A 22,970-nucleotide genomic window follows, 5' to 3' on the forward strand; every position below is an offset into this window, starting at 1 on the left:
TATCCATGATGTCTGAGTGCAACTCTGTTGATAGGCTGGCCCTGTGCCTTTGAGTTGAGTCTTTTTTCCAATTTTAGCCTTATGGTATCTCTCTCTCTCTTTAACAGGTTCCTGTCTTGTACATTACAGAAAAATGTTTTTACATAGTTGTGGGATGGAAAGGGGGCATTTTAAGCTATCCCATCAGATGTGAATCCCTGATATGCATGTCTATCAATATCCAGGCCTGGTAGCGGAGACTCTCAGGAAAGATGAAAACCACAGAACACAATCATGGGGCTCCAGGGACGCTTACCTTATCCTTCCCACACTTCCTGCTGCGGACGGATCACTGAGCCTTTGGCTTCTGCTTAAACCTCTGGGCAGCAGCCCCCTCACTAGGAGGGGCAGCTCCTTCCATTTTTTAGAATTAGAGGTATCCAACCCACTTTTCTCAATTTACAGAGGGAAAAAAACCATAGACCTCCCTCTCAGATACCTGATTTCTTCTTTAATTAAGGACTTTCCTTCCAAATAGTCTTTTCAGTGAAAAGCTGCGCACTGGTAGCCCGTGAGATAAACCTGACTGGGGACTGAGCTTTATTTGGCACAGGTGTTCAAAGTCAGGATCGATCTTGTGGAACTCCAGGTTCTCTGAAGCGTAAAGACCTGACGGCACTGGGACAGCAAGTCCCCTCCGCCACAACTGGCTGCTGCAGCACAGCATACACTGTCTAGCTGACCACAGTCCTCTCCACTCTGTTCTCGCAAAGGCTCTGCTCCGTAGTTCAGATTTTCCCCCAATGGACCTGAAGCATTTAAGGTTAATGCTTATCTTAAAGAAAGTTTGTCGAGAAATGCGCTTAAAGAGCGTCGGTTGGGGGCAGGGCTTCGGTGAGATTCATTCAACCGCGGACCAGGCCATGCTACCGACGGTGCTGGGGGGCCAGAGTCCGGCCCTGCAGGCACCTGCGCGAGCCTGACGACCTGCCATCCGGGTTCGATCGCTGCCCCTGGGCCACGGCCCCCACCCTGACCAGCAGCGGCCTCGGGGTTCCACTTCCCACTCGTCACGCACTGGCTGGCGCCGCAGGCTAGCCTTCCGCGCCCGCGGGCCTCAGTGTCATCGTCGGCACCGTGGGCGGCGACACCTACCTCGCCGGGCTGAGGAGGCCGGAAAGGCTAGACGCTGGGCCAGTTCCCAGCACTCGGGAGGCGCCCAGTGGGGGCGGTATCCCGCGGTGCCGATGAGTCCGCGGTGCCTTGACTGGAGAGCGGAGCCGGATGGGCGGCCCCCTCACCACGTGGTCTCTGCTGCCATGGAGACAGCCAACGCGCAGCCACGCGGCCTCAGTCTGCAGACCAGGGGTCCCCAAGCCGGAGCCGCTCACAGCTGGAGCGCGCGCATGCGCAGACAGCCAGGCCCGGGGAGGGCGGGCCGAGATGGATCGAACCACTGAGCAAAGGGGAGGGGGAGCGTTGGTAGGAGTCAGGGAGGATGGAGAGGGGGGAAGAAAATGCCAAATGGGACCTGAAACTTGACTTGACTCCTAGGCATCACCGCCGTGGAATCCATCAGGGACCCTGGACTGTAGCCGACTCCGCGGCGAGGCTGTCCGTCGTCTGTCACCCGCCGCGGCTTGTGTGGGCGGGTCCGGAAGGGCGGGCTCGTGGGAGTTGCGCAGGCGCAGTGAGGCCGGCAACATGGCGTCCAGGCCCAAGCGGCGTGCGTTGGGAAGCGGGGTTCCTCATGCCCCAGGCGTCCCGGTCAACCGCGACGAGGAAGAAGAGGAAGATGAAGTGGAGGATGAGGACGAAGACGATGAAGACAGTGACGAAGAAGAGGATGAAGACGACGAGAGCATCCACGAGGTGAGAAAACACGCGACCCCAGTTTGGTTTATGTCTGGGAAAAAAGTTTCAGGCCGCCAGAGCCGTGTGGCTGAGTGAGCTGCTCGGAGGAGCGACTGCCAGTACCTCAGGGTCCGTGAGCAGAAACTGGAGATGATAAAACTGCCCCGCTCGGGTTCCACTTGAGTCTTTTACACATTGCAGCCCCAGGAATTATTACTACTATTTTCAGAAGTCCTACCCCGCGGCCTGGCCCCTCCCACCTCTCCGGGAACACTCGCCACAGCCCTTTTCTCAGTGGCTTCTGTAAAAGCCCCAAATCCATACAACAAGAGCTGCAGTTTAGTCTCAGCCCAGCCTGCAGCAGGTTCTTGTTGCCTTCCTCACTCTCCGCGGCCCTCTGCGTTGTTCGAAGGCCTTCTCGGTCCGCTTTGTCGGGAGTCTCTCCCGGTGCCCTTCATTCTGCGGTGTTTTCCCGTCCTTAGAGCCCAGCTAAGCTGTATCTTCTGCCTCCGGGCACCTGCACCTGCCCCACTCACCGACCCTGGTGATGGGTTCTTAGAAAACCGGGTTCCTTTTTTCCAGCATATCTCCTACCATACTGCTTGGCATTACAGGTGCTTAATATTTGTTGAATGAATTATCAGGACCGAATGATCCTTCAGAGCACCATGTGCCCAGTAGGTACCTAAAACTTCATGGGTCCCAAGCAGAATTTGCAATTCATGCTCCAGCTCCTAATCTTTGCCATTTCTGTAATGGTTCCCGTATTCGCCAAGTCACTCAGACAAACCCGGTAACTAACTTTAATTCCTCTCTTTTTGCATCTTATATCCCACAGTCTGTCAATAAATCTGTAGCTCTACTTTCGTACCCAGACACTTTCCATCATTGATTCTTCAACAGACTCAGTACCTGCTTCCACCCTCGCTGGACTCCTGTAGTCACTTCAGTGGCTTGCTCTCTTCCATTCTTGTTCCTGTACCATCTCTACGCCTGCAGCCAGAGAGATTTCATTTTATTATACGATATCAGGAATGCTAAATACCGTACTTAGACGTTTATTTATTTATTTTTTAGTAACCTCTAAGGCCAGTGTGGGGCTCAAATGCACAAACAGGAGTCACATGCTTTTCCTACTGAGCCGGCCAGGCGCCTCCAGAGAGATCTTTTTAAAATGTAGGTCTGTTCTCTTTTCCCTGTTCAGAACACTCCACTGACTTTTCATTTAACTTATAAGAAAATCGGAAGACCTCCTGGTTGATGGACAGAAAGGTAGCTAATGTGGCCACAACAGAATAAGCAAGAGAAACTGAGGGGAAGTCAAATTCAATATAAACATGATTCAGGCTTAGGCTCAGACTGGCGTGAGTATATGGTAAATCTTCCTTTGAACAGAACTTTCCCTTAGAAATCAGCTCTTAACTTTGGCCCCTTGCGTTGAATGTGACCTCACCTTTTTTCACTTAGAGCTTTAATGGGCTGTTTTGCTAATTTGGGGGTTATAGAAGTCAGTGCTTTCGTTGACATGGATAGTCAGTCACACTCCAGTGATTAAAAATTAGTGTGAGGGGGCATCTGGGTGGCTCAGTTGGCTAAGTGTCTACCTTCAGCTCAGGTCATGATCCCAGGACTCTGGGATCGCTCCCTGCTAAGCAGAGAGCCTGCTTCTCGCTCTGCCTCTCCCTGTGCTGCTCTGCCTACTTGTACTCTCTCTCTCTCAAATAGATAAAAAATAAAAAAAATTAGTGTGAGAATGGTCGTTGACTGTAGTGTAGGGAAAGAGGCATGTGTACTGTTGGTGGGAATATAATTTGTTGCGGTGTCTGTCTTCGGAGGGCAATTTGACAGTATCTGTCAAAACTGAAAATGTGCACATCTCCTGATACAGTAGTTGCACTGGAAAGAATTTATTCTTCAGTCATAATAATAATGTTTCCAGACTTTGTGCACATTGTATTAACTCATTTAATTTTTTTTTAAAAGATTTTATTTATTATTTGACAGAGAGATCCCAAGTAGGCAGTGGGGCAGGGAGGAAGCAGGCTCCCTGCTGAGCAGAGAGGGGCTCAATCCCAGGACCCTGAGACCATGACCCCAGCCGAGCCGAAGGTAGAGGCTTAACCATTGAGCCACCCAGGCACCCCAACTCGTTTAATATTTACATCAATCTTCTGAAGTTAGGAGTTATCACCATTTAAGACAGAGGATACATAGCAGGTAAAGTGAAGGTAGTCTGTGTAGTGTAGCCTCTGTAGGGGAGAGAAACAGGAAATAAATTTGATTATGTGTCGAAAACCCCTTGAAAGATTAACTTAACTACTGATAGTAACCTCTGAAGCGTAGGAGTTGGGTGGTGGGTAATAAGACTACTAACTCTGTAATCTCTGGTCTCTTGTAGTGTTTACCGATGAAATGTATTACTTTTTTTTTTTTTTAAGATTTTATTTATTTATTTGGCAGAGAGAGATCACAAGTGAATTATATTTGAAATTCAAAATCTGCTTTAGGTATGCTGTGTATATAAGGGAGGAAATGCACGCGCGTGTGTGTTAAGTCTGATTTAGAAACAGGGTGATTGGCTTTGCGGCAACAAGCAGAGAGGGGATAGAAAGTGGATATGAGAACTTCAGGAAAAGGTCAGGGTATTGAAACGATGAGAAGAAAAGCACTAGGCATGTTAAGTTCTTGTGGCCCTGTGGTTAGGACTCTTGCTTGTGCCTAACAGTGACCCTTGGAGGGGAGCTTCAGAAGATGGGGAGTTTGAGGTAAGGATGCAAGGGAACCTTGGACCTCCGAGGGCAGGGAGAGGCTGGGTCCTTGAGCCTAGAATGCTGTGGAGAACCTGAGACATCTTTACACATTTTTCTCTGCTTTATTGCTCTTTGTTCCATTCAAAATACTTGGTTATTTTTCCGTTTCTTATCCATAAAGCAGAGAATAGAAAATGCCAACAGCTTCTTTGGTGCGAAAAGGTGGTTTTATTGAAGCAGAAGGACAGGACCTGTGGGCCGAAAGAGCAGTGCTGGGGTCCTGAGGAGTGGCCCATTATATACTTTCAAGTTGGGAGGGGGTTAGGGATACCGTGAGTCTCTCAGGAATTTTGGAAGCAAGGTTTCCAGGACCTTGTGGGGGCTAGCTATTGTTGGGAAAAGGTCATTTATTACTGTTTGATAAAACCTGAGTCATGAGACCCTTCATATGTATATCTGTGGGTCACATGTGATTGCCAACGTGTATCTTGGAGAGGGAGGGTAGAGATAAAGGAAGTTTCCGAAGAATTTTTATATGATAAAGTAGATTTACAGGATCCTGGGGTTTGGGCTAAGATTGCCTGTTGCTCTTAGCAAAGTATTAATATTAAGGCAGTTGAGTCCCTAGAGGGTTGTCACTCTGCCTGTTTCAAGGACTTGTCAGTAGGCTGTAGGTAGTAAGGAAATTTAGTAATTTTTCGTCTACCTTTGTTTCCCCACATCATTATTTACAGGAAGTGAATGTTGAATTTGAAGCTTATTCCATCTCCGATAAGGATTACGACGGAATTAAGAAGTTACTACAGCAGGTATGGTCTTTGCTCCTCTGCACAAATCTCTTCTAAGAAAATCCAGGCCATTCCACACAAGCTAGGTCAGATTTCATCCCTTATTTTAGAATTCCCATTCTTACTCCCTCCACCCTGCAGAGAAGGAAGGACAGTTTCTCTTTTCTTCTCAGCCTAATTCCCCTTTGAGCCTCCGATTCATATGTTAATAAGTGCCCTGTGTCCTAAAATACCTTCCTTTTCCTGTGCTAATTATTCGAGCTACTCCACTGTTTCTCTCTCCCTCCTGTCTAAGTTTTGTGGGGCCAAAGAATTCTTCCATAGTCCCATCGCTGAGTGCACCAGCTGGTGCTGCAGAGTTGGGCTTGCTGCTTCTACACAGTCCTCACCCCTGTACGGTGGCTTTGGTTTTACCCTTTAGAGCCTCCAGGGTCCAGGCACCACATTCTTTGCCCCTTTGTCCGTCGTTCTCCCCTCCCCCACACGTCCTGTCTTACCCCTGACTGTCCCTTCAGTTTTATTCAATTCTTCTGGGCTTTTCCTTTCCTCCTGGGATCGCTCTTTTGAGGTGTCTTTTTCATCATTGATATTTCATTGTTTGAGTGTGGATATTAGGAGTTTTATTAAAAATTATGCTTTGATTTTCATTTAAAATAAGGGGTTTTTTTTTTCCCTCCTCTTAGCTTTTCCTGAAGGCTCCTGTGAACACGGCAGAACTAACGGATCTCTTAATTCAACAGAACCACATTGGGAGTGTGATAAAGGTAAGCGGGACAGTTATGTATGTTCTGATTAAATTATTTTTTTGTCCTGTTAAGATCCTCCTGATGTTTAGCTGGTGGGCCAGGAGCTCAAACTGGAAAGAGGTGTCACTGGAGGAAGGGAGACTGGTTAGAAAGCCATTCTAACAGTGTTAGAAACAGTAATTTCCAAGATTACTGAGTGTAGGAATCCTGGGGCTGGCAATGGATAGCAAGAGAAGGGAGATATTTGGGAGATGAGGTATGATGGGGCTTAGTGAGTCACTGGTCTGACTGAGGGGAAAGGAGTGAAGGGTGGCTCCAGACGTGTCTGGCTCCAGCAACCAAGATAGCAAACGTGGAGGATGAGGGGGTCAGTTTGATTTGCAGGTGATACATGCCGGGGAGGTGTGAACAGCAGCTGGATTTGGGCGGTCTCCGCAGATGGATGGTCTACCCAGGGAGGGTGGGGACGGCCCCTGCTGATAGCACTGTTACTTGGGGAAGTAAGTCAAGGGCGGAGTCCGCAAAGGAGCCATGCTAGGGGCCACGCTGGGGGTGCGGGTGACCTGGAAGGAAGTGGCATTAAGCACGGAGGGAGCTTTTGGAGGAGGCACAGCAAGAGGGTGAGTCCTGCCGCTGCTGCTCCTGATGATGCTGTGGGTTTTCTGTCTGTGCCTCCTGCCCTCGGTTTAGTGTCCTAGGATGGCAACGGTCCCCTCTTTGGCTTTTTTGGACACAACTCAGTGAGGACAACTCCTGTCGGCTCCATGTCACGTTAGCTAGAGAGGGTCAGCGGGGGCCAGAGAATTCACTTTCAAGATGGCTTACTCACGTGACCAGCAGGTGGGTGCTGGCTGTCCACGGGGAGCCCCGCTGGGACTGTGGGCCAGGGGCCTCCGTTCCTCCGCGGGGCGGGCCCCTCTACACTGGCTGGGTTCCAGGAGCAAGCAGCCCCAAAGAACCAGCCACAAGTGCACAGCTTTGTATTTCCGCTGTCCTCGTAGTCAGACATGAAGGTCTGCACAGGCTCGAGGGGAGGGTGACGGACCCCACCACTCAGGGAGGAGGGACGAGGTCTTTTGTCAGCGTGGAGCTGGAGCTGGAGCGGCCGTCTGTGGAAAACAGAATCTGCCACAGTGACCTTGGTCCATTTCCTCATCCATCTCTGGAAACGAGGGTGGTCCTGGTCCCTGCTTTGTGTGGTGGCTCATGGTTCGGAAGCAGCAGGAGTGGCTGAGCACGTGGCGCTCCGAGCTGCAGCACATGGTGAGTGCTGGAGCGGCGGCACCCATGCTTGGTCTCCGCCCGGCCCTGCCCGCACCGTGGCCCGGCCCGCGCCGTCTGGTCGTGGTGCGAAGGCAGCGGCCCTTCAGTCTGAAGCTCGCGCTCACCGCCGCCCCTTGAGCCACCTCCTTTGTTGTCAAAGCCGCAGGTCTCGAGAAAGTTGGCATTCGCAGCCTCTGCCTCCTGTCCTCAACACCCCAGTCTGGCTCTTCTCACCAGTACTCCCCTGACGTTCTGGAGCTGTCGGATAGGGTCATCAGCATCCCTGTTACTAAACCTCATGGCATGAAATGTCACAGTGAAGGGAACAGCACCACCAGTAGCTTTCTTTCATTAGAGCATGGGAGAAGCAGGCCCCTTTCACCAAACACGTGTCCCCTCCAGCTGATGGTGTGTGTAGGCATGCTGACCACACTGACTCCATCTTGTCGTGCTCGCGCCGGGACCTCCTGTGGGCTCTGCGCTCTGGGCCCCAGGGAAGCTAACGCATGCCCTGACCAGAATGTGGGGAGGCTTGTTCGGATCTTCCCTAAAGAGGCCCCACCTTAGATAACTGCCCTGAGGCCTCACCATGGTGCCCCAGGCTCCAGGAGAGCTGCGGGGTGAGTCCTGGGCACCATGGAGAGCTGCCACGTAGCCTCAGGGTCGCGTGTCCCCACGATCCCTCTGTCACTAACAGCCTGAGTGAGAATGGTGTGGCACGGCTGGCTTCAGTTTTCTGTCCTAGGTGCCTCCTCAGTGTGGAGGAGACGTGACTGACCCTCCTCCGCCTTTTTTAACAATTTTATTTATTTGACAGAGATCACAAGCAGGCAGAGAGGCAGGCAGAGAGAGAGAGAGAGAGAGAGAGGAGGAAGCAGGCTCCCTGCTGAGCAGAGAGCCCAGTATGGGGCTCGATCCCAGGACTCTGGGATCATGACCCGAGCTGAAGGCAGAGGCTTTAACCCACTGAGCCACCCAGGCGCCCCCCTCCTCCACCTTCTAATCGTGTCCTAAGACCGTCCAATAAGAAATTCACTTTTATTTTTGCAAGAGCTTTGCTGTCAGTGGGGGGATTCAGCCTTCACTGGGATGATGACACAAATAACCTCACCGTGGTAAAGAAGTTACGGCTTTTGGCTTCCACAGAGGTACTTGATGTGTCCCAGCCACAGAGATTTCAGTCCCTAGGAGAGGGATTGCCCAGAACTTCCACCAGAGCCTCTAGGACTCTTGCAGAGAAGACGGATCCTGGGGCTGTGGAGGGGAAGGGCAGGGGGAGGCCCTGAACTGCACCTGTGGGCTGTGTAGAGCGAGATTCCAGGGTGGGTTTGAGGTCCGGTTGCTCAGGCCTGAAAATCCCCGGAATTGTGTTGAACCAGGAGGCTGGAGGGATGGGGGGGCATGGGAAGGGGCGGTGAACCGGTCAAGTAGGTGGGGCTCTCGCTGCAGGGGCAGGTGGTCGTGGATGAGGCTGATGGGATTGTGACCCCGGCCCCATGGAGAGGCTCGGGTGGGGTGTTGCTTTGAGGGCTGGTCACTGGTCAAGGAGGACCAAGGGAGCATGCCCCGGGGGATGCTAACTGCTTGTGAGCCCAGTGACCATTTGGGGGGTTTCTTTTCTTCCATTTTTTTCTTAACTAAGCTCTGCCCAACCAACTCACAACCTTGAGATCAAGAGTCGCGTTCCCCTCCAGCTGAGCCAGCCAGGTGCCCCAGTTTGGGGGATTGCTTAGGATTCGGCACCCAGGGTCCCCTTTCCTCCCGTGGTGCTCTGTCGGTACTGCGTGTATTTTGCTGCAATAGATGGGAGATCTGTGAGGTGCAGGACGTCTGTCTCCCGTTTGCTCTTGAGGGACAGGGGCTGGTGGACGTGTTCTCTTCTTTCCGTCTCCTTCTGAGCAGATATGCCCTGGCGCTCTCACGGGTCACGTTTGTGTCCTTCTGTGTTACTGTCCTGCTCTGTCCGTGCTTCTTGATTCTGGAGCTCGCAGCCGCTCTCGTTTTGGCACACAGTTCCATTTCCTCGGCCACCGTGCCCTTCCTCGTTCCGCAGGAAGAAACTGGTGGTCTCTCATGGCCTGGCTCAGCAGAGATGTTGAGCCTGGCTGCCCCTTGGCCCAATCCCCCGTCAGTGGCTGTGCCGCCTTAGATCCGGGAGCCACTTCCCCAGGTCCCTCCCGTGAGGCCAGGCCCCTTCAGCCACCGGCCTGACGCCCTGACCCTGTAGATGCAGGTGCCGCTGCTCCATTCCCGCCCAGAGCCACCTAGAGCGCCCCAGCTCCTTCAGCTGTCCTGCTGGGAGCCAGCGGCGCTGCAGCGAGAGCTCGTGTCAGTCCCTTCTCGCAGGAGAGTGTCAGGGACACACACAGGACACTTGTGGGTCCCTGCCATCCCAGGTGCTGGGGACGCAATGAGAGCGCACAGCCTCTGCAGGCCACGTGGAGGAAGATGTGGAAGGAGCTGGAAGGCCCAGGGGAGGGGCTGTCGGTAGAGTCAGCAAGTTCAGGTTGGAGTCAAGTATTTCATTCTTAGCTCTCTGTTCCTATTTCATTCCCTTTCTTGCCCTTTTTTTCCTCTTCCATTTATGTGGTAGGTGGAAGTGGTGCTCAAGCGTTGTTCGCCCTCCCCGCTGCTCAGGACTTGCCTGCGCTCTGGGGGCGTGTGGGTGGAGGCCCCCCTGGAGGACCGAGCAGGGCTGGCCTGGACCAGGCCACTTAGAAGACAGGAGGGTTAATTTCAAGAGGTTTTATCTCGTCTGGATTGGTAATATACTGAGAATCCAGCATAAAGAAAATGTGGAGCAGGAAGCAGTCACCAGCATGTAGAAAGGGGGAGCAGACCCAAGAGAGGTGAGCCGGTAGGGACAAGGCCCACGGTCCTCAGTGCCTTCCCTGCGGCGACGGCAGCCACGGAAAGTGTCGGAAAACTGCAGTGTGAGTTGGTGTTCTGCTTCCTCCCAACGAGACATACAGTTGTAATTCTTTTTCTTTCTAAAATAGCAAACGGATGTTTCAGAAGACAGCGATGACGATGTGGATGAAGATGAGATTTTTGGATTCATAAGTCTTTTAAATTTAACTGAAAGAAAGGTTGGTTTCACTGGTGGCATCTGAGTACCTGTGCCTTAGACCCCAGTCACTTCTGTTTAATGCATGGTGCTGGTGCTGTTTATGTCAGACCGTGAGAGTAACAATAAGGATATGTGCTTTTGTGAAATCTTACTGTAATCTTATTTTTAGGATTTTATTTGAGAGAGGGAGAGGGAGAAGATGACTCCTTGCTAAGCAGGAAGCCTGATGGGGCTCGATCCCAGGACCCTGAGATCATGACCTGAGCCAAAGGCAGACGCTTCACTGACTGAGCCACTCAGGCGCCCCATTGTAATCTTTTTTTAACATGAAGAGTGTTTTTGTGCTGAATGATCTCTGTCGTGAAAGTCCCGGCTCCCTGGGGTGTGGAGAACCATCCAGACTGGGGTCCTGGTGTTGGTATCAACCCCGGAGCTGGTGACCCTGCCGGCCTGCGGCTCTTCCTTTCATCATGGGGCTTCGTTGCTTCCTGCAGCGGAAGGCACGTCCTGACCTTCACTCGTGTTTCCATTCATCTCTGCTGACTCGCTGAGTTTTTGTTGTTTTTTTTTTTAATTTTTTTTTTTTAAAGATTTTATTTATTTATTTGACAGAGAGAGATCACAAGTAGGCAGAGAGGCAGGCAGAGAGAGAGGAGGAAGCAGGCTCCCTGTGGAGCAGAGAGCCCGATGCGGGGCTCGATCCCAGGACCCTGAGATCAGGACCTGAGCCGAAGCAGCAGCTTAATCCACTGAGCCACCCAGGCGCCCCGAGTTTTTTTTTTTTTAAGATTTTATTTATTTGACAGAGAGAGGCACAGGGAGGGAGGGAACAGAAGCAGGGGGAGTAAGAGAGGGAGAAGCAGGTTTCTTGCGGAGCAGGGAGCCCGATGTGGGACTTGATCCCAGGACTCTGGGATCATGACCTGAGCCGAAGGCAGATGCCTAATGATTGAGCCATCCAGGCGTCCCTCGATGCGTTTTAATAAAAAGGGAAAACCAGCTGTTTATCAGAAAAAGTTCATGTCAAACTTCACCTTCAGGTTTTTTGTGAACTTTCCAGTTATTCCCATCTGTCTTTACAAGATGGACTGGAATCGCTATTGTTGTGTGAGTGTTGGTGTCTTGTCACCACTGCTCGTGGGACCGTAAATATCCAGGTGTAGAGACTCGGAGAGATGCTTGAGCGGTCAGCACGGGGGACAGGCGGGCTTTAAAGGCGGTGGCAGGAGGCTGCTCTCACGGTTTGGTAGAAGGTGATAGCGCCCTGGTTTCTGCTCCTGGTGTGGCCTGTACCGACCAGCGACCTTGTCTTGGCTTCCTAGGGCACCCAGTGTGCCGAGCAGATTAAAGAGCTGATCCTGAGCTCCTGTGAGAAGAGCTATGGGAAGAGCTTGGTGGAACAGCTGGACGCACATCTGAATGACACCTCCAAGCCCGTGGGCTTGCTCCTCAGCGAGAGGTTCATCAACGTCCCTCCTCAGGTCGCGCTGCCCATGCATCAGCAGCTCCAGTAAGAGCCTGCACCCAGGGTGGGCGGGGCGGGGCTCCGCGCAGGGCTTCCGAGCCAGTGGCGGCAGGAAGTGCTCCGCCCGCCGTCTTGGGGGCCTTTTGGCTCCAGTGAACAGAGGCCACTGCCTCCCAGGGGCATGTCCCTTCCTGACAGTGGGCCCCTTCATGACTTGTGACAGTATGAACAGTCTTACCAGGTGTGTGGGGTATAAACACAGATGCGTTTATATAGGCTTTTTACCCCCTACTGGTCTAAAGTTGTCATCCCCTTGCCAGATTTCTGTGACAAGGACACAGTGCCGAACGGTTAGTCCAGTAACAAACTGGTACAACTCTTCAATTCCACTGGGATGTTTTGTAACGAAGGTAGCAGTACTGATACTGTGTCTCTCTTGTTTTGGAGTTTGCTGTTTTTACTTCTTTGTGGTGGTGTTTTTTTAAAAATGACCCTGAGATCATGACCTGAGCTGAAACCAAGAGTCAGAAGCTCAACGGACTGAGCCACCCAGGTGCCCCTGTTGTACTTTCTTAATGCAGGGGTTTTAGGTTTACAACATTTTAATTGTTAAGAAGAGCTAAGGACCGGGATTGCTGTGCTTTGGGGTAGAGCAGGATGGAAATCCAGATGGACGCCCTTGCTCCGGGGTCATGGTGCTGCGTGCCTGCTAGCCGGTGATGGGCATGTAAGGACAGGTGAACCTTCAGGGTTCCCACTGAACAGGTTCATTGCTTTCTAGTTTTACTCTCAACCCTGCCCTCCCCTGATGCCCAGCTGCCGTTCTTTGGTTTGCTTTTTTTACTTTTCCTGATCCGCTGGCGCTCATGTTTATTTGGGTTCACAGGAGAGTGATGTGCTTTCTCCTGGTCCTCTGTTCAAGAAAGCTGAAGTCTTTACATCTTTGATTAGTCACATACATAGGGACATGCAGTTTTCTGAAGGCTACGTTGCCATTCCACGGACTCTTCTAGAATCTAGGGGAATCTGTCCTGTCATGCCACTTCTGCAGTATGCCAAGACTCGTCATAGTGCTGGACTCTAGTGCTTGGAGACTGGTCATCACATGGTCATCACGTCACATCACAACACATCACATTGGTTGATGCTCTGTTAAACATTTGTTTTTAAAAATCCAGATTCTTGCCTATTTTTAATATCTGCAGAGGCAGAGCAGTGATGTTGATAAATGTGAGACCCTATTATTTGCTGTGTGTCCACAGCTCAGCATCGCCTGAGGGATACATCCCACTGTGTCCTGTAAAACATGTCCATAGTCCATCACAGTGCAGGGGACCACATAGGTAAACTCAAGGCGTTAGAAGTGTCCAGATCCGATCTCTGTCCATCAAGCCTGTGTCCAAGACAGCGGACCCCCCCACAGAGGCCTCATTGGTTTGCCCTGTGCTCTGGTTTGTGGGTGGGTTTCACCGGGCTCAGCAGGCAGACCGTCTCTGTGTTATGCTTTGTAGGAAAGAACTAGCAGAGGCACACAAAACTAATAAGCCATGTGGGAAGTGTTACTTCTACCTTCTGATAAGCAAGACGTTTGTGGAAGCTGGAAAAAACAATTCCAGAAAGAAAGGGAATAATCAAGAGAAAGAGGAATTAATGTTTGCCAATGCAGAGGAAGAATTTTTTTATGAGGTAAGACTGTCCTGTTTTCATCTATTTGTTTGAGTGTAAACAAGGATTTTCTTGACGATAGGAAGGATTGACTGCTCTCCGGTTTATGGCAGAGTGCTCTGAGATGGCGGCCGTTTCTCCATGTTGCCGGCAGCTGGTGGCTGGTGCAGTCCCCACAGCTAGAACCTTCCTCGCAGGTTCATCCCCAGCCCCCCAGCCCCCAGGGCGGAGCGTGGGAGGAGAGAAGCCATGAACGTTGAATGGTGATCAGACCCTCAATACGCTCACTGGAAGATCTTTAATTCTAGAACCACTCCATGAGGGAGACGTTGGTCCTGGTTTACTGATGGGGGACATTGAGTCTGAGGGAGATGAGAGCCATTATCTGAGGTCATGCAGGCGGTTAATGTGCAAGCTGGGGCAGGCCCTGCTCCCCAGTGGTGGCTTACGTGGTTCTCTGTGCCCTTGGTCCTGGATGTCCTCCCACTTGTGGGATTCCTAGCACTTTCTTGCAGAAAGGTGGCTTGTGCCATGATGGGCAACCAGATACCAGAGCATACGCTTTCTCACCCTGACCTGCTAAGTAAATCCGGGGGTAACCTACTTTCCTGGATTAGAGAACATGAGTTACTACCTTTTTTTCTTTTAATTTAAGATTTTATTTAATTGAGAGGGAAGAAGAGCAAGCACAAGCACGGGGAGCTATGATGGGCGAGGGAGAACAGACTCCTCGCTGAGCAGGAAGCTGCACATGGGCTCCATCCCAGGACCCTGAGAGCATGACCTGAGCCCTAGGCAGATGCTTAACTGACTGAGGCCCCCAGGCGCCCACATCTGTCACTACTTTTCAAAAAGCCTTTGACTGAAGACTGAAGTACCACAGGTTCAGCTCTGCCCTTGTTTTTCAGAAAGTAAATAGTGAAAGTTAAGTTTTTATGCCTGAGCACCTTAGAGTGTTTCGGGGCAGGCTGGATGGGTTTTTAAGCCTGGTTACACAGACCTCCCTGTTTTCACATGGCTTGATTCCAAGGGAGCAGCCAGGACAATGGGGAAACACCTGTGTTTGAAGACCATTCTTTTCATTAACTGTTACATGTTACAAGTCTTTATTTCACTTTTCTGTTGCAAGACTGAGAATCAAATGAGAATGAATGTGAGTGAATGTGAGGGACTTCAGAATCATAAACGCTTAGAAATGGTAGTAGCCCATGACGCTTAGCTGCTGTTCGCCGCTTCGCACTGGCACACTGCTCTCCATGCTTCTGGAGGTCAGAAATCTGTAAGCATTTTGTAACTTCCACCTGCATATCCTATTTGAGCTTATTTTATTCCATGTTTTGCTTCTGTTCACTGTTATTTTCGTTGTTCTTCATTGTCATTCTTAAATACATCAACTCGTACTCCTGGCTGCCACGTAAATAGGTTTTTTCCTTTAGGTTGTCTGAATTTTTAACTTACAATTATATCTTTGGTTCAGAAAGCAATCCTGAAGTTTAACTACTCAGTGCAGGAAGAGAGTGACACTCGTCTGGGAGGCAGGTGGTCCTTTGATGATGTCTCGATGAAGCCCTTGCGAACCGTGATGTTGATTCCAGGTGACAGGATGAACGAAATCATGGATAAACTGAAGGAGCATCTCTCTCTCTGACCTGTTTCCCATGGACAGTAATGGGGTGGTTTTGCGTTTTGTAAAATTACCAGAAAACAGCTCAGATTTACTGAAAAACCCAGACTTTATTCAGAGTAAGGTCCTCTACAAAATGTAGGGGTCTGTCACTTGTGTCTGTGACACATTTACAAAATAGCTTTTAAAAAAAAAATTTGGTCGAATTATGATTGGTGGATTAAAAGCTTTTCCAGTAAGAAGGAAAACATGGAGTCGTAATTTAAAGAACTCAATAAAAACTTCTATTTTTTATTTTTAAATAATATACAAAGTGTTATTTTTTTCAAGACTCTCGTGTGGGGTGTGCCGTCCTTGTTCAAGTTGAATGTCTGCACCTCACTCTGGTGAAACGACGTTCAGGCCAGCTGGGGGAGGGCAGGGGCGGGACTTATTGCACATCTTGCTTTCTGTGGAAGGTTCTGAAGAGTCACTGGACGGTGCATCTTGGCTCAGTAGTCTCAGGGCACTTCTCACACATTTTCTGGTCCTTTTTCATTGTTGAAAGAGGTGAAAGGTGATCCATTACTTGGTGGAGAATATCCTTACTTTCACTAGGAGGCAGGTTGCTGAAATAGTACGGTGGTGCCAGCTGCATAAATCTGTTGAAAACATAAAGGTGAGATTTTTTTTTCTTTTTTGGGGAGAACTACCAAACATTACGTGTGGGAACTTCCACCCCCAAAGAATCTCGTTGTAGACCTGGTATTTAATTTGAACTCTTCCGTCTCCGTCTGCCTTTGCGGAATAAATACTTCCTGTGGTTTTTTTCCTGTGGTTTTCATGGAACTAATCCAACTGCATTTCTAGAATATGTTGGCTTCTCTTGTGTTGTGTTATTTCTCTGCAACTTTTCCTATCTTTTAAGAGGCATTATGCTCTGTTCTATATTTCATTTTTTTTTTTTTTTAAAGTAATCTCTACACTCAGCATGGGGCTCAAACTCTTGACCCTGACCAAGATCAGGCATTGCCTGCCCCACAGACAGCCCGCCAGGAGCTCCTCTGTGGGCTGTGATTCCAAAGAGAGGAGCATTTCTGTCCTCACTCGAAGAGACCTGCCCTAAGTAGGGACGCTCAGCAGAAATTGGAACTGGGGCCAGTGTAAGCTCACAGAAAATGTCCCAAGAGCCAAATGGGTCATTTGCTCAACTATGAGTCGAAAAGAACTCCATTTTTTCTGTTAAACTCACAGTTCAGGAGAGATTTCTGAGGTAATCCTGACGTAGTTGTTCTCGGCTATGCTGAACTTGTGGAAGAGCACCCACTCCGGCAGCTTCTTGGTGACGGAGTAGCCGGACAGCGGGTGCAGCTGAGCGACCTGCTTGTGCGTCAGCATCAAGTAGTTACCCGACCCGTCCACGTCCCGCGCGATCTACCAGGCAGCGTTGGGGAAAAAAGATTTTGTGTTAAGATGGAGATAACGGACAAAACTGTTCTCTTTTAAAAAAAACTCCAAAGTGTTCACAATCGTGAAAATTACAAATCTGCCACCCATGTTTCTATTTGCAGATCTAGAAAATAAGCCCCAAACGGGTTTTGCCCAGAACTTTGAGACAGTGAGGACGTTCCTAACGTCAGCAGTTTCCGGCAGTGGGTGAGGAGCGCCGCTGCAAAGGCGAACGTTCGGGCGGTGAACGCGGGCGTGGAACCTGCCACGTTACGGGCCGTATGTTTTAGCTCAGTCAGTACAGTAACACTGTGGTGGAGGAGCCTTACTTTTTCTGCACATGATGAGGAAATTCATGTTAAAATGTCATTTTTCTCTCTTTTAAGACCACTTCAGAGTTTGAGAGGGAAAACCACAGTTTCTCTGACCGCGACGTGAAGGACATGCTCGCCTCGGCGGTGTGCTTCAGTCGAGGGGGCTGCGTTACGAGGCAGCCTTCATTTGGGGGATGAGACACTGCCTTTATTTCTTGGCTGGCTGTTGGTGTCACCGGTTAAATGTGAGCTAATTCACATGAGATGAGGGACTGTACCTGAAGCTCAGCCAAAGAACATGTTTTCCTAGCGTCCCCGCTGCAGTGAGAACAGGCCTCCTGTCCTTTTGGACAAAGTGAACATACTCTGGCTTAGCCCTTCAATTCCCTTGAGGGGAAGTATATTTAAATACCAAATCTTTAGTAACAGAAGGTTTGCAGTTTTATTTAAAGTTACCACCAACAAAAGAACCCTAGGCGAGAGCTTCCTGACTGACTGTCGCGGACAGGTGAGATCTGGGAAAGCCCACACTGAAGGCCGCCAGCCCTGCTCTCACCTGCATGAAGTAGCCGGACAGGAGAGCCTTCTTTATGTTCAGAGCATTTTCCTTTGAGCCAAAAGCGGGTTCTGCACAGGGGAGCTCGATGCGCTTGACAATTTCCAAGAGTTCCGCTCGGATAACGTCTGCGGTCCTCAGAGCACAGCAGTTGAGGAAGTAATCATGACACCACTTGTCAACACAGTCTGGAGGGAAGGAAGCAGAGCGGACAGGCTGTAAGCGGTACGAGTCCAGGCCGGGACGGAGGGTGTTCTCTGTCCTCTGCACGCCTCTCCCAAAGAGGTCACATGAGCGGTGGGAAGGAGGCTGCAGGGACACGGGCTGGCTGGCGGGACCTGCTCTGGCCGTGGGGGTTCTGGATGCCCACCGAACTGTGGGCACAGCATGTTCTAGTGCCGACCAGGGTGTCACCCTTCGTCAGCAGCTCTGAAGGGGACAGAGGAGGGGGTCTCTGATCAATATTTGTGTTTTGTCTCATGTACTAAGAGTGAGGATGTCCAGGGCCATGTTGACTCAACTTAGGAAGGGAAAGTGTACAGTACAAGTTCCCTTAAGCCGTGAAAATATCTCAGTATAAGAAAAGGATCACTACTGGGACGCCTGGGTGGCTCGGTGGGTTAAGCCTCTACCTTCGGCTCAGGTCATGATCTCAGGTCCTGGGATCGAGCCCCGCATCAGTCCCTCTGTTTGGCAGGGAGCCTGCCTTCCCCCCTCTCTCTGCCTGCCTCTCTACCTACTTGTGATCTCTTTCTGTCAAATAAATATATAAAATCTTTAAAAAAAAAAAAAAAGAAAAGGATCACTACTAGGCTGATTTGGGAATTCTGTTAAGCTCATCTATCTGCTCTAGCTGCAAATTTTATATATATGTGTGTGTGTGTGTGTGTATTTAAGATTTTATTTATTTGGCAGACACAGCAAGAGAGGGAACACAAGTAGGGGAAGTGGAATAGGGAGAAGCAGGCTTCCTGCTGAGCAGAGAGCCCGATGTGGGGCTCGATCCCAGGGGACCCTGGGATCATGACCTGAGCCGAAGGCAGATGCTGAATGACTGAGCCACCCGGGCACCCTGCAAATACACTAAAATTCAGTCACCTGGTTAAGTTAATGCTTTCTTGCTACCTGTAGTTACTTAAGATGGACCTAGAGTTCCACCTTGCGCTGGGAACGCACGTGGCATTCACGCAGCAAGCAGCAGACCCCGGGTGACCCTGTCCCGTATACTCAGTCCTCCTCGGAGCAAAAAGACCTTGTACTTGGGCAAACAATGGCACCCACCCTCTTTGTTCTCAAAAGATGCCACCAAGCTCCCCCTATCCTTTCTGGCTCCACTGACTTTATCTTCTCAGCTCTGAAAAATTAACTCCCCGCTCTCTAATTCTACTGCTGTGCGAACTACTGTCATCTTTTCAGCTCACTTTCCATCCTACCAGAGCAAAGGAGGTAAAAGATGCTCCATGGCAAACGAAGGTTCCCTTGCAGGGAGGGAGCTCCTCGCCGGCTGCCTCGGAGGCCCCAGCCTGTGCCCGCTGCTCTGCCCTGTCCGCCCTTCGGGATCCACTTCTTGTCTTTAAAGCCAGGCAAGGGAGTCTCACGGAGAGGTGTTTCCGGTTCCCTTTTCCCTGGGTCCCTTTGTGGGAATTCCTACGCTCGCTGTTGGTCAGCATCAGGACTTCTCAGCTTTTGCACATGCCCACACCCCTCCTCCTGCCCCTCGGCCAAACCCCAGTCCTGTTCTCTCCAGCCCCCTCGGCAACCCGCTGACTCGTTCCTGGGATCTGGGGCCTGGTTGGCTGGTTTGGTTCCGAATGTCTGCATCCTCTCTTCGCCTGGGAGTGAATGTGGATGTTCAGGGAAGCACGAAGCACAGCTCTGACCCTGGGGCCCCCAGAGATGGCAGTTCCTTCCCCCGACCCTAGAGGGCAGAAGCTGTGCCATGCAAGTCTCTGTGTCCCCATGTCACCTGCGCGCGAGCTACCTCCGGGGGCCGGCCGGGCCGAGCGCTGGAGGTCCACGCGCACAGACACGCATGGCAGTGGGCGCGGTCGGGGCCTCAAGCGCCACTCCACCCGGGTGACCAGCAGAGCTAGGGAAGGGTGAGGAACACCTCGGCTTTCTTTGAGGAAAGAAAGGTGGAAATGGGTTTCTCAGGATCACAGGCATTCACTTACGTTCACTGGTGGAGTTCAGAGCTATGTCTTGGTAGGCTTTGTAAATGTTGATGAGGGTAAAGTGATCTCCTTCAGGATGTAAAAACGTCTTCCAACGAGTCAAGGCAGCCTCCTCAGCTCCATGTGGCACATTAGAGAAGCAGTTGGGAGCTTTAAGACACAAAAGGTCACGAGGTCAACAAGCCTGGAGACCTGTGACCTGAATACAACACGCAGAGGGGAGGGGTTCACTGCTGTGTGTCTGGAACTGCTCCTGTCTACTTTGAACAAATGTTATTCTTGCTTACTTAGACATCAGATTTAGGGTGAGCTGTCATGTTTTTGTCCCGATTTATGTTTGCCTCTGTCAGGCATAGTGCGAGTCCCCTGCTGGTAGCGCAGTCACAACAGGGGACACCCGGGGACCGGAGCCGCTCAGAGGCCCCGCCGCAGCCTTAGGCCCGTGCTGCCCGTAAAAGAACACATTAGAACAGAAAGTGAGAAGATGGAAGGACGTGGGAAACAGCAACACCTAAGTCTTTGGGGAAGAACACTTCTAGTGACACATTTTTCTTCCAGTGTCTGATTCACAAATTCACTGGATTTGACTGATCTTTTTATATGAAGATAGTTCATCTTTCTACCTTTTAGATCTGTTAAAGTTCTTCATTATCACTTGAAAGGATTAAATGAATTGGTCAGAGTCTCCGTTAGGTTCTTAAACTATTTCAGGCGGGTCTCGCTTAACTCTAGAGCTGGGACAGACTGAAGACACAAAAGAGCGGTGCTCCCCGAGGAGTACCTGTCACCATGGCGGCGATGGTCAGCATCTCCTCCACACAGTCGAACTCGCAGGACGCTAGGATAGACTTGGAGAGCTGCGGGTCAAGAGGAAACTCCGACATGATGATCCCGAACTCCGAGAGGTTCCCGTCATTGTCCAGCGCCGCCAGGTAATCCAGGTCTTCCAGGGCCTGCATCAGACTCTCCGGGGCTGGCAGAGGGAAAAAATCATCACCATCTCCTAGAAAGAAGATGGAGTGACAAGTCCCGGCCCTCCCCTCCCAAACGGTGGGCAAAAAGCGGTCTGCGAGACCAAGAATGTCAGGCAGTGAAGGACAGTGGTTCCTGAGAGGGGGACGCCAGTGATGCAACTGCCGTGACTGCCCAGCGTGAGGCCTTGACAGTTTCCTGCTGCAGCACCAGAAGGCGCCCCAGGTGGGGCCTGTTGGACTCCCTGTGTCATGAAGACGGTGTGGAGGGCCCAGGGAGGCTAAGGTGGCCAGAGATTGCAGGTGGGGTACCTGACAGGAGTCATACAGAGAGAAGACGCAGAAGATTCACGGAAGGTCTCGACTCATCAGCAGAGCGTGCGGAAGAAGCTATGTCGGGTCCCAGAACCATCCAGGGGATTAGAGGAACAGTGCCAGGTGCTCTCGTGAGATCTAAGATAACCCCCATTTCTACCCACTGGACTGGGAAATCGCACAGTTCGTGGGGCCCTGGGTAGGAGATGCAGAAGGGAAAAGCCCCACCCCCCAAACCTGATGTACACTCTGGTGTCAGCTAATGAATCTGAAAAGCAGGACCTGAAAGGATCATCCTGCAACTCAGGATAAAGGTTAAGAGTATAAGAATAAAAAATATCAGGCGCCTGGGTGGCTCAGTGGGTTAAGCCTCCGCCTTCAGCTTGGGTCATGATCGTGGGGTCCTGGGATCGAGTCCCGCATCAGGCTCTCTGCTCAGTGGCAAGCCTGCTACCCTCTCTCTCTCTGCCTGCCTCTCTGCCTACTTGTGATCTCTCTCTGTCAAATAAATAATCTTAAAAAAAGAAAAAGAATAAAATCTAATACCCACCACAGCAAAATGTACAATGTCTAGCATCCAGTAAATATTATGAGGCATGAAGAACAGGAAAATACAGTCCCTTAAAGAGAAAAATTAATCCACTGAAACTGACCCAGAACCTGGAGAGATGACAGAAATGGTAGGCAAGGATGTTCAAGAGTTACTTGTCAGCAGGCTGATGTGCTCCAGACCCGTATTTCTTCTTTAAGTTTATAGAACATCAGTAATGACATTCATCATATATGCTAATCCCCACCAAAAAGGAAAATCCATTTATTGGAGCAAGGTACTCTTGGCCTTGCAGAGTAAGATGAGATTAATAAATACAGTGTTTTTCACCTGTCCGGCAGGTGGTAGAGCAATGCAGGCCACACAAAGCAGCAGAGCAGAGCATTAAGCTGCTGTTGTGTTCCACCCCAGACGCCGAAGGATTTCCGAGCACCCCCAGATCGCTTTCACTGTCTCACTCCAGCAGGTGCGCCGTGAGCGGGAGAGGAACACGATGGGGACCCAAGCAGTAATTTCACCTGCTTGCATCCGGGAGTTCAATATAACAATAAAAATGACCTTATTTGCTGTTCAAACACTGACCGCTAAGCTACTTGTCAAAACTTAAGGCAAACTGTGTAACTCCAAAGCCAGTCACCGACTCAGATTTGCTAGAACCCCTCGTTGCTAACAAGATGCTGTGAACACATGGGGAAAAACCACTCCTGTGGGGAGAGAAATGGCTCACTGTGGCTGATGGGCAGTTCGCCAAGTCTCTAGTCCTTTCGGTGAAGAAGAGCAAGTGTAAGAGCCCTGATCTCAACCTGAGACACATCGGTTGTGAGCAAAAGCTCAGTTCTGGAAAAGCAGGTGTCGGGGCTGCAGGGGCTCTAAGAAGTAGCCCCTCCACGAACCTGCCTGAACCCCAGAAACCTGCTCAATGCCCTGACGCTCCGCTTTAATCCCCAGACAGGAGAGAAGAACGTTAACTTCCCTACTGCTTTCGAATTCTTGGAGATTTAACACTGAGTAGGGCAGGCCTCCCAGGAGGTCCCTGTCCTTGCCCGTGTTCTGCCCCCTCCTTCCTGCCTGGGTGTCAGCATGGAGCACCGGTGGCGCTCCTCCTCCCTTCTTGGACGGCCCCCGGGCAACAATGAGACCTTGAGAAGCCACAGTCCTGGGAAGGAGACAGATGGGCTATTAGGAAAAAAAAGTCCAAGAGTTATCTCAGTGAGCCATGACAGAACAGCTGACCTGCCAGAGAAGGTGCGAGACGCAGTCACAGAAACACGCGTCTCAGATTAAACACAGCAGGAGGGGGTTGGGAGCACAAACTTAATTACTGACAACTGTTTAGAAACCAATTTCTGTAAATCGGCAAACCCGCTGTGTTACAACTTACAGGATCTTTGGGAACTACCCGTAAGCATCTGGCTTCGCGGCCAGGCTGTGTCCCTAAAGGGCACCAGCTCCTCATTT

The 22,970-nt window shown here is 50.7% G+C and overlaps 3 protein-coding genes across 6 annotated transcripts in view; 1 reads left to right on the forward strand and 2 right to left on the reverse strand.

Moving 5' to 3' along the window:
* Nucleotides 1-1,610, reverse strand: part of UROS (uroporphyrinogen III synthase) — a 31,491-nt gene extending 29,881 nt beyond the window's left edge. Inside the window, exon 1 of one of the 3 annotated variants that reach the window (XM_046026984.1) lies at nucleotides 1,511-1,610. The gene's annotated coding sequence lies outside the window, so the exon portion shown is untranslated. Of the gene's footprint in view, nucleotides 1-1,134; nucleotides 1,473-1,510 lie in introns of those variants that run through there. The other 2 variants (XM_046026983.1, XM_046026982.1) reach the window with 2 other exon arrangements.
* A 46-nt stretch (nucleotides 1,611-1,656) lies between these two features.
* LOC123955221 (BRCA2 and CDKN1A interacting protein) lies at nucleotides 1,657-15,506 on the forward strand. Its single transcript, XM_046026980.1, has 7 exons — nucleotides 1,657-1,851; nucleotides 5,318-5,392; nucleotides 6,055-6,135; nucleotides 10,380-10,469; nucleotides 11,773-11,960; nucleotides 13,427-13,601; nucleotides 15,058-15,506. The coding sequence occupies exons 1-7, from the start codon at nucleotides 1,684-1,686 to the stop codon at nucleotides 15,226-15,228; spliced, it is 948 nt and encodes a 315-aa protein (XP_045882936.1). The 5' UTR covers nucleotides 1,657-1,683; the 3' UTR covers nucleotides 15,229-15,506.
* A 155-nt stretch (nucleotides 15,507-15,661) lies between these two features.
* Nucleotides 15,662-22,970, reverse strand: part of DHX32 (DEAH-box helicase 32 (putative)) — a 50,504-nt gene continuing 43,195 nt past the window's right edge. The window contains exons 8-12 of one of the 2 annotated variants that reach the window (XM_046026977.1): nucleotides 20,458-20,679; nucleotides 19,677-19,826; nucleotides 17,503-17,690; nucleotides 16,436-16,617; nucleotides 15,662-15,845 (exon numbers count right to left, since the gene is read on the reverse strand). In XM_046026977.1, coding sequence (XP_045882933.1) covers nucleotides 15,674-15,845; nucleotides 16,436-16,617; nucleotides 17,503-17,690; nucleotides 19,677-19,826; nucleotides 20,458-20,679 — 914 coding nt within the window. In that variant the 3' untranslated portion in view covers nucleotides 15,662-15,673. The remainder of the gene's footprint in view (nucleotides 15,846-16,435; nucleotides 16,618-17,502; nucleotides 17,691-19,676; nucleotides 19,827-20,457; nucleotides 20,680-22,970) is intronic. The other variant, XM_046026978.1, reaches the window with a different exon arrangement.

This window comes from Meles meles, chromosome 13, assembly GCF_922984935.1.
Source record: "Meles meles chromosome 13, mMelMel3.1 paternal haplotype, whole genome shotgun sequence".
Lineage (NCBI taxonomy): Eukaryota > Metazoa > Chordata > Mammalia > Carnivora > Mustelidae > Meles > Meles meles.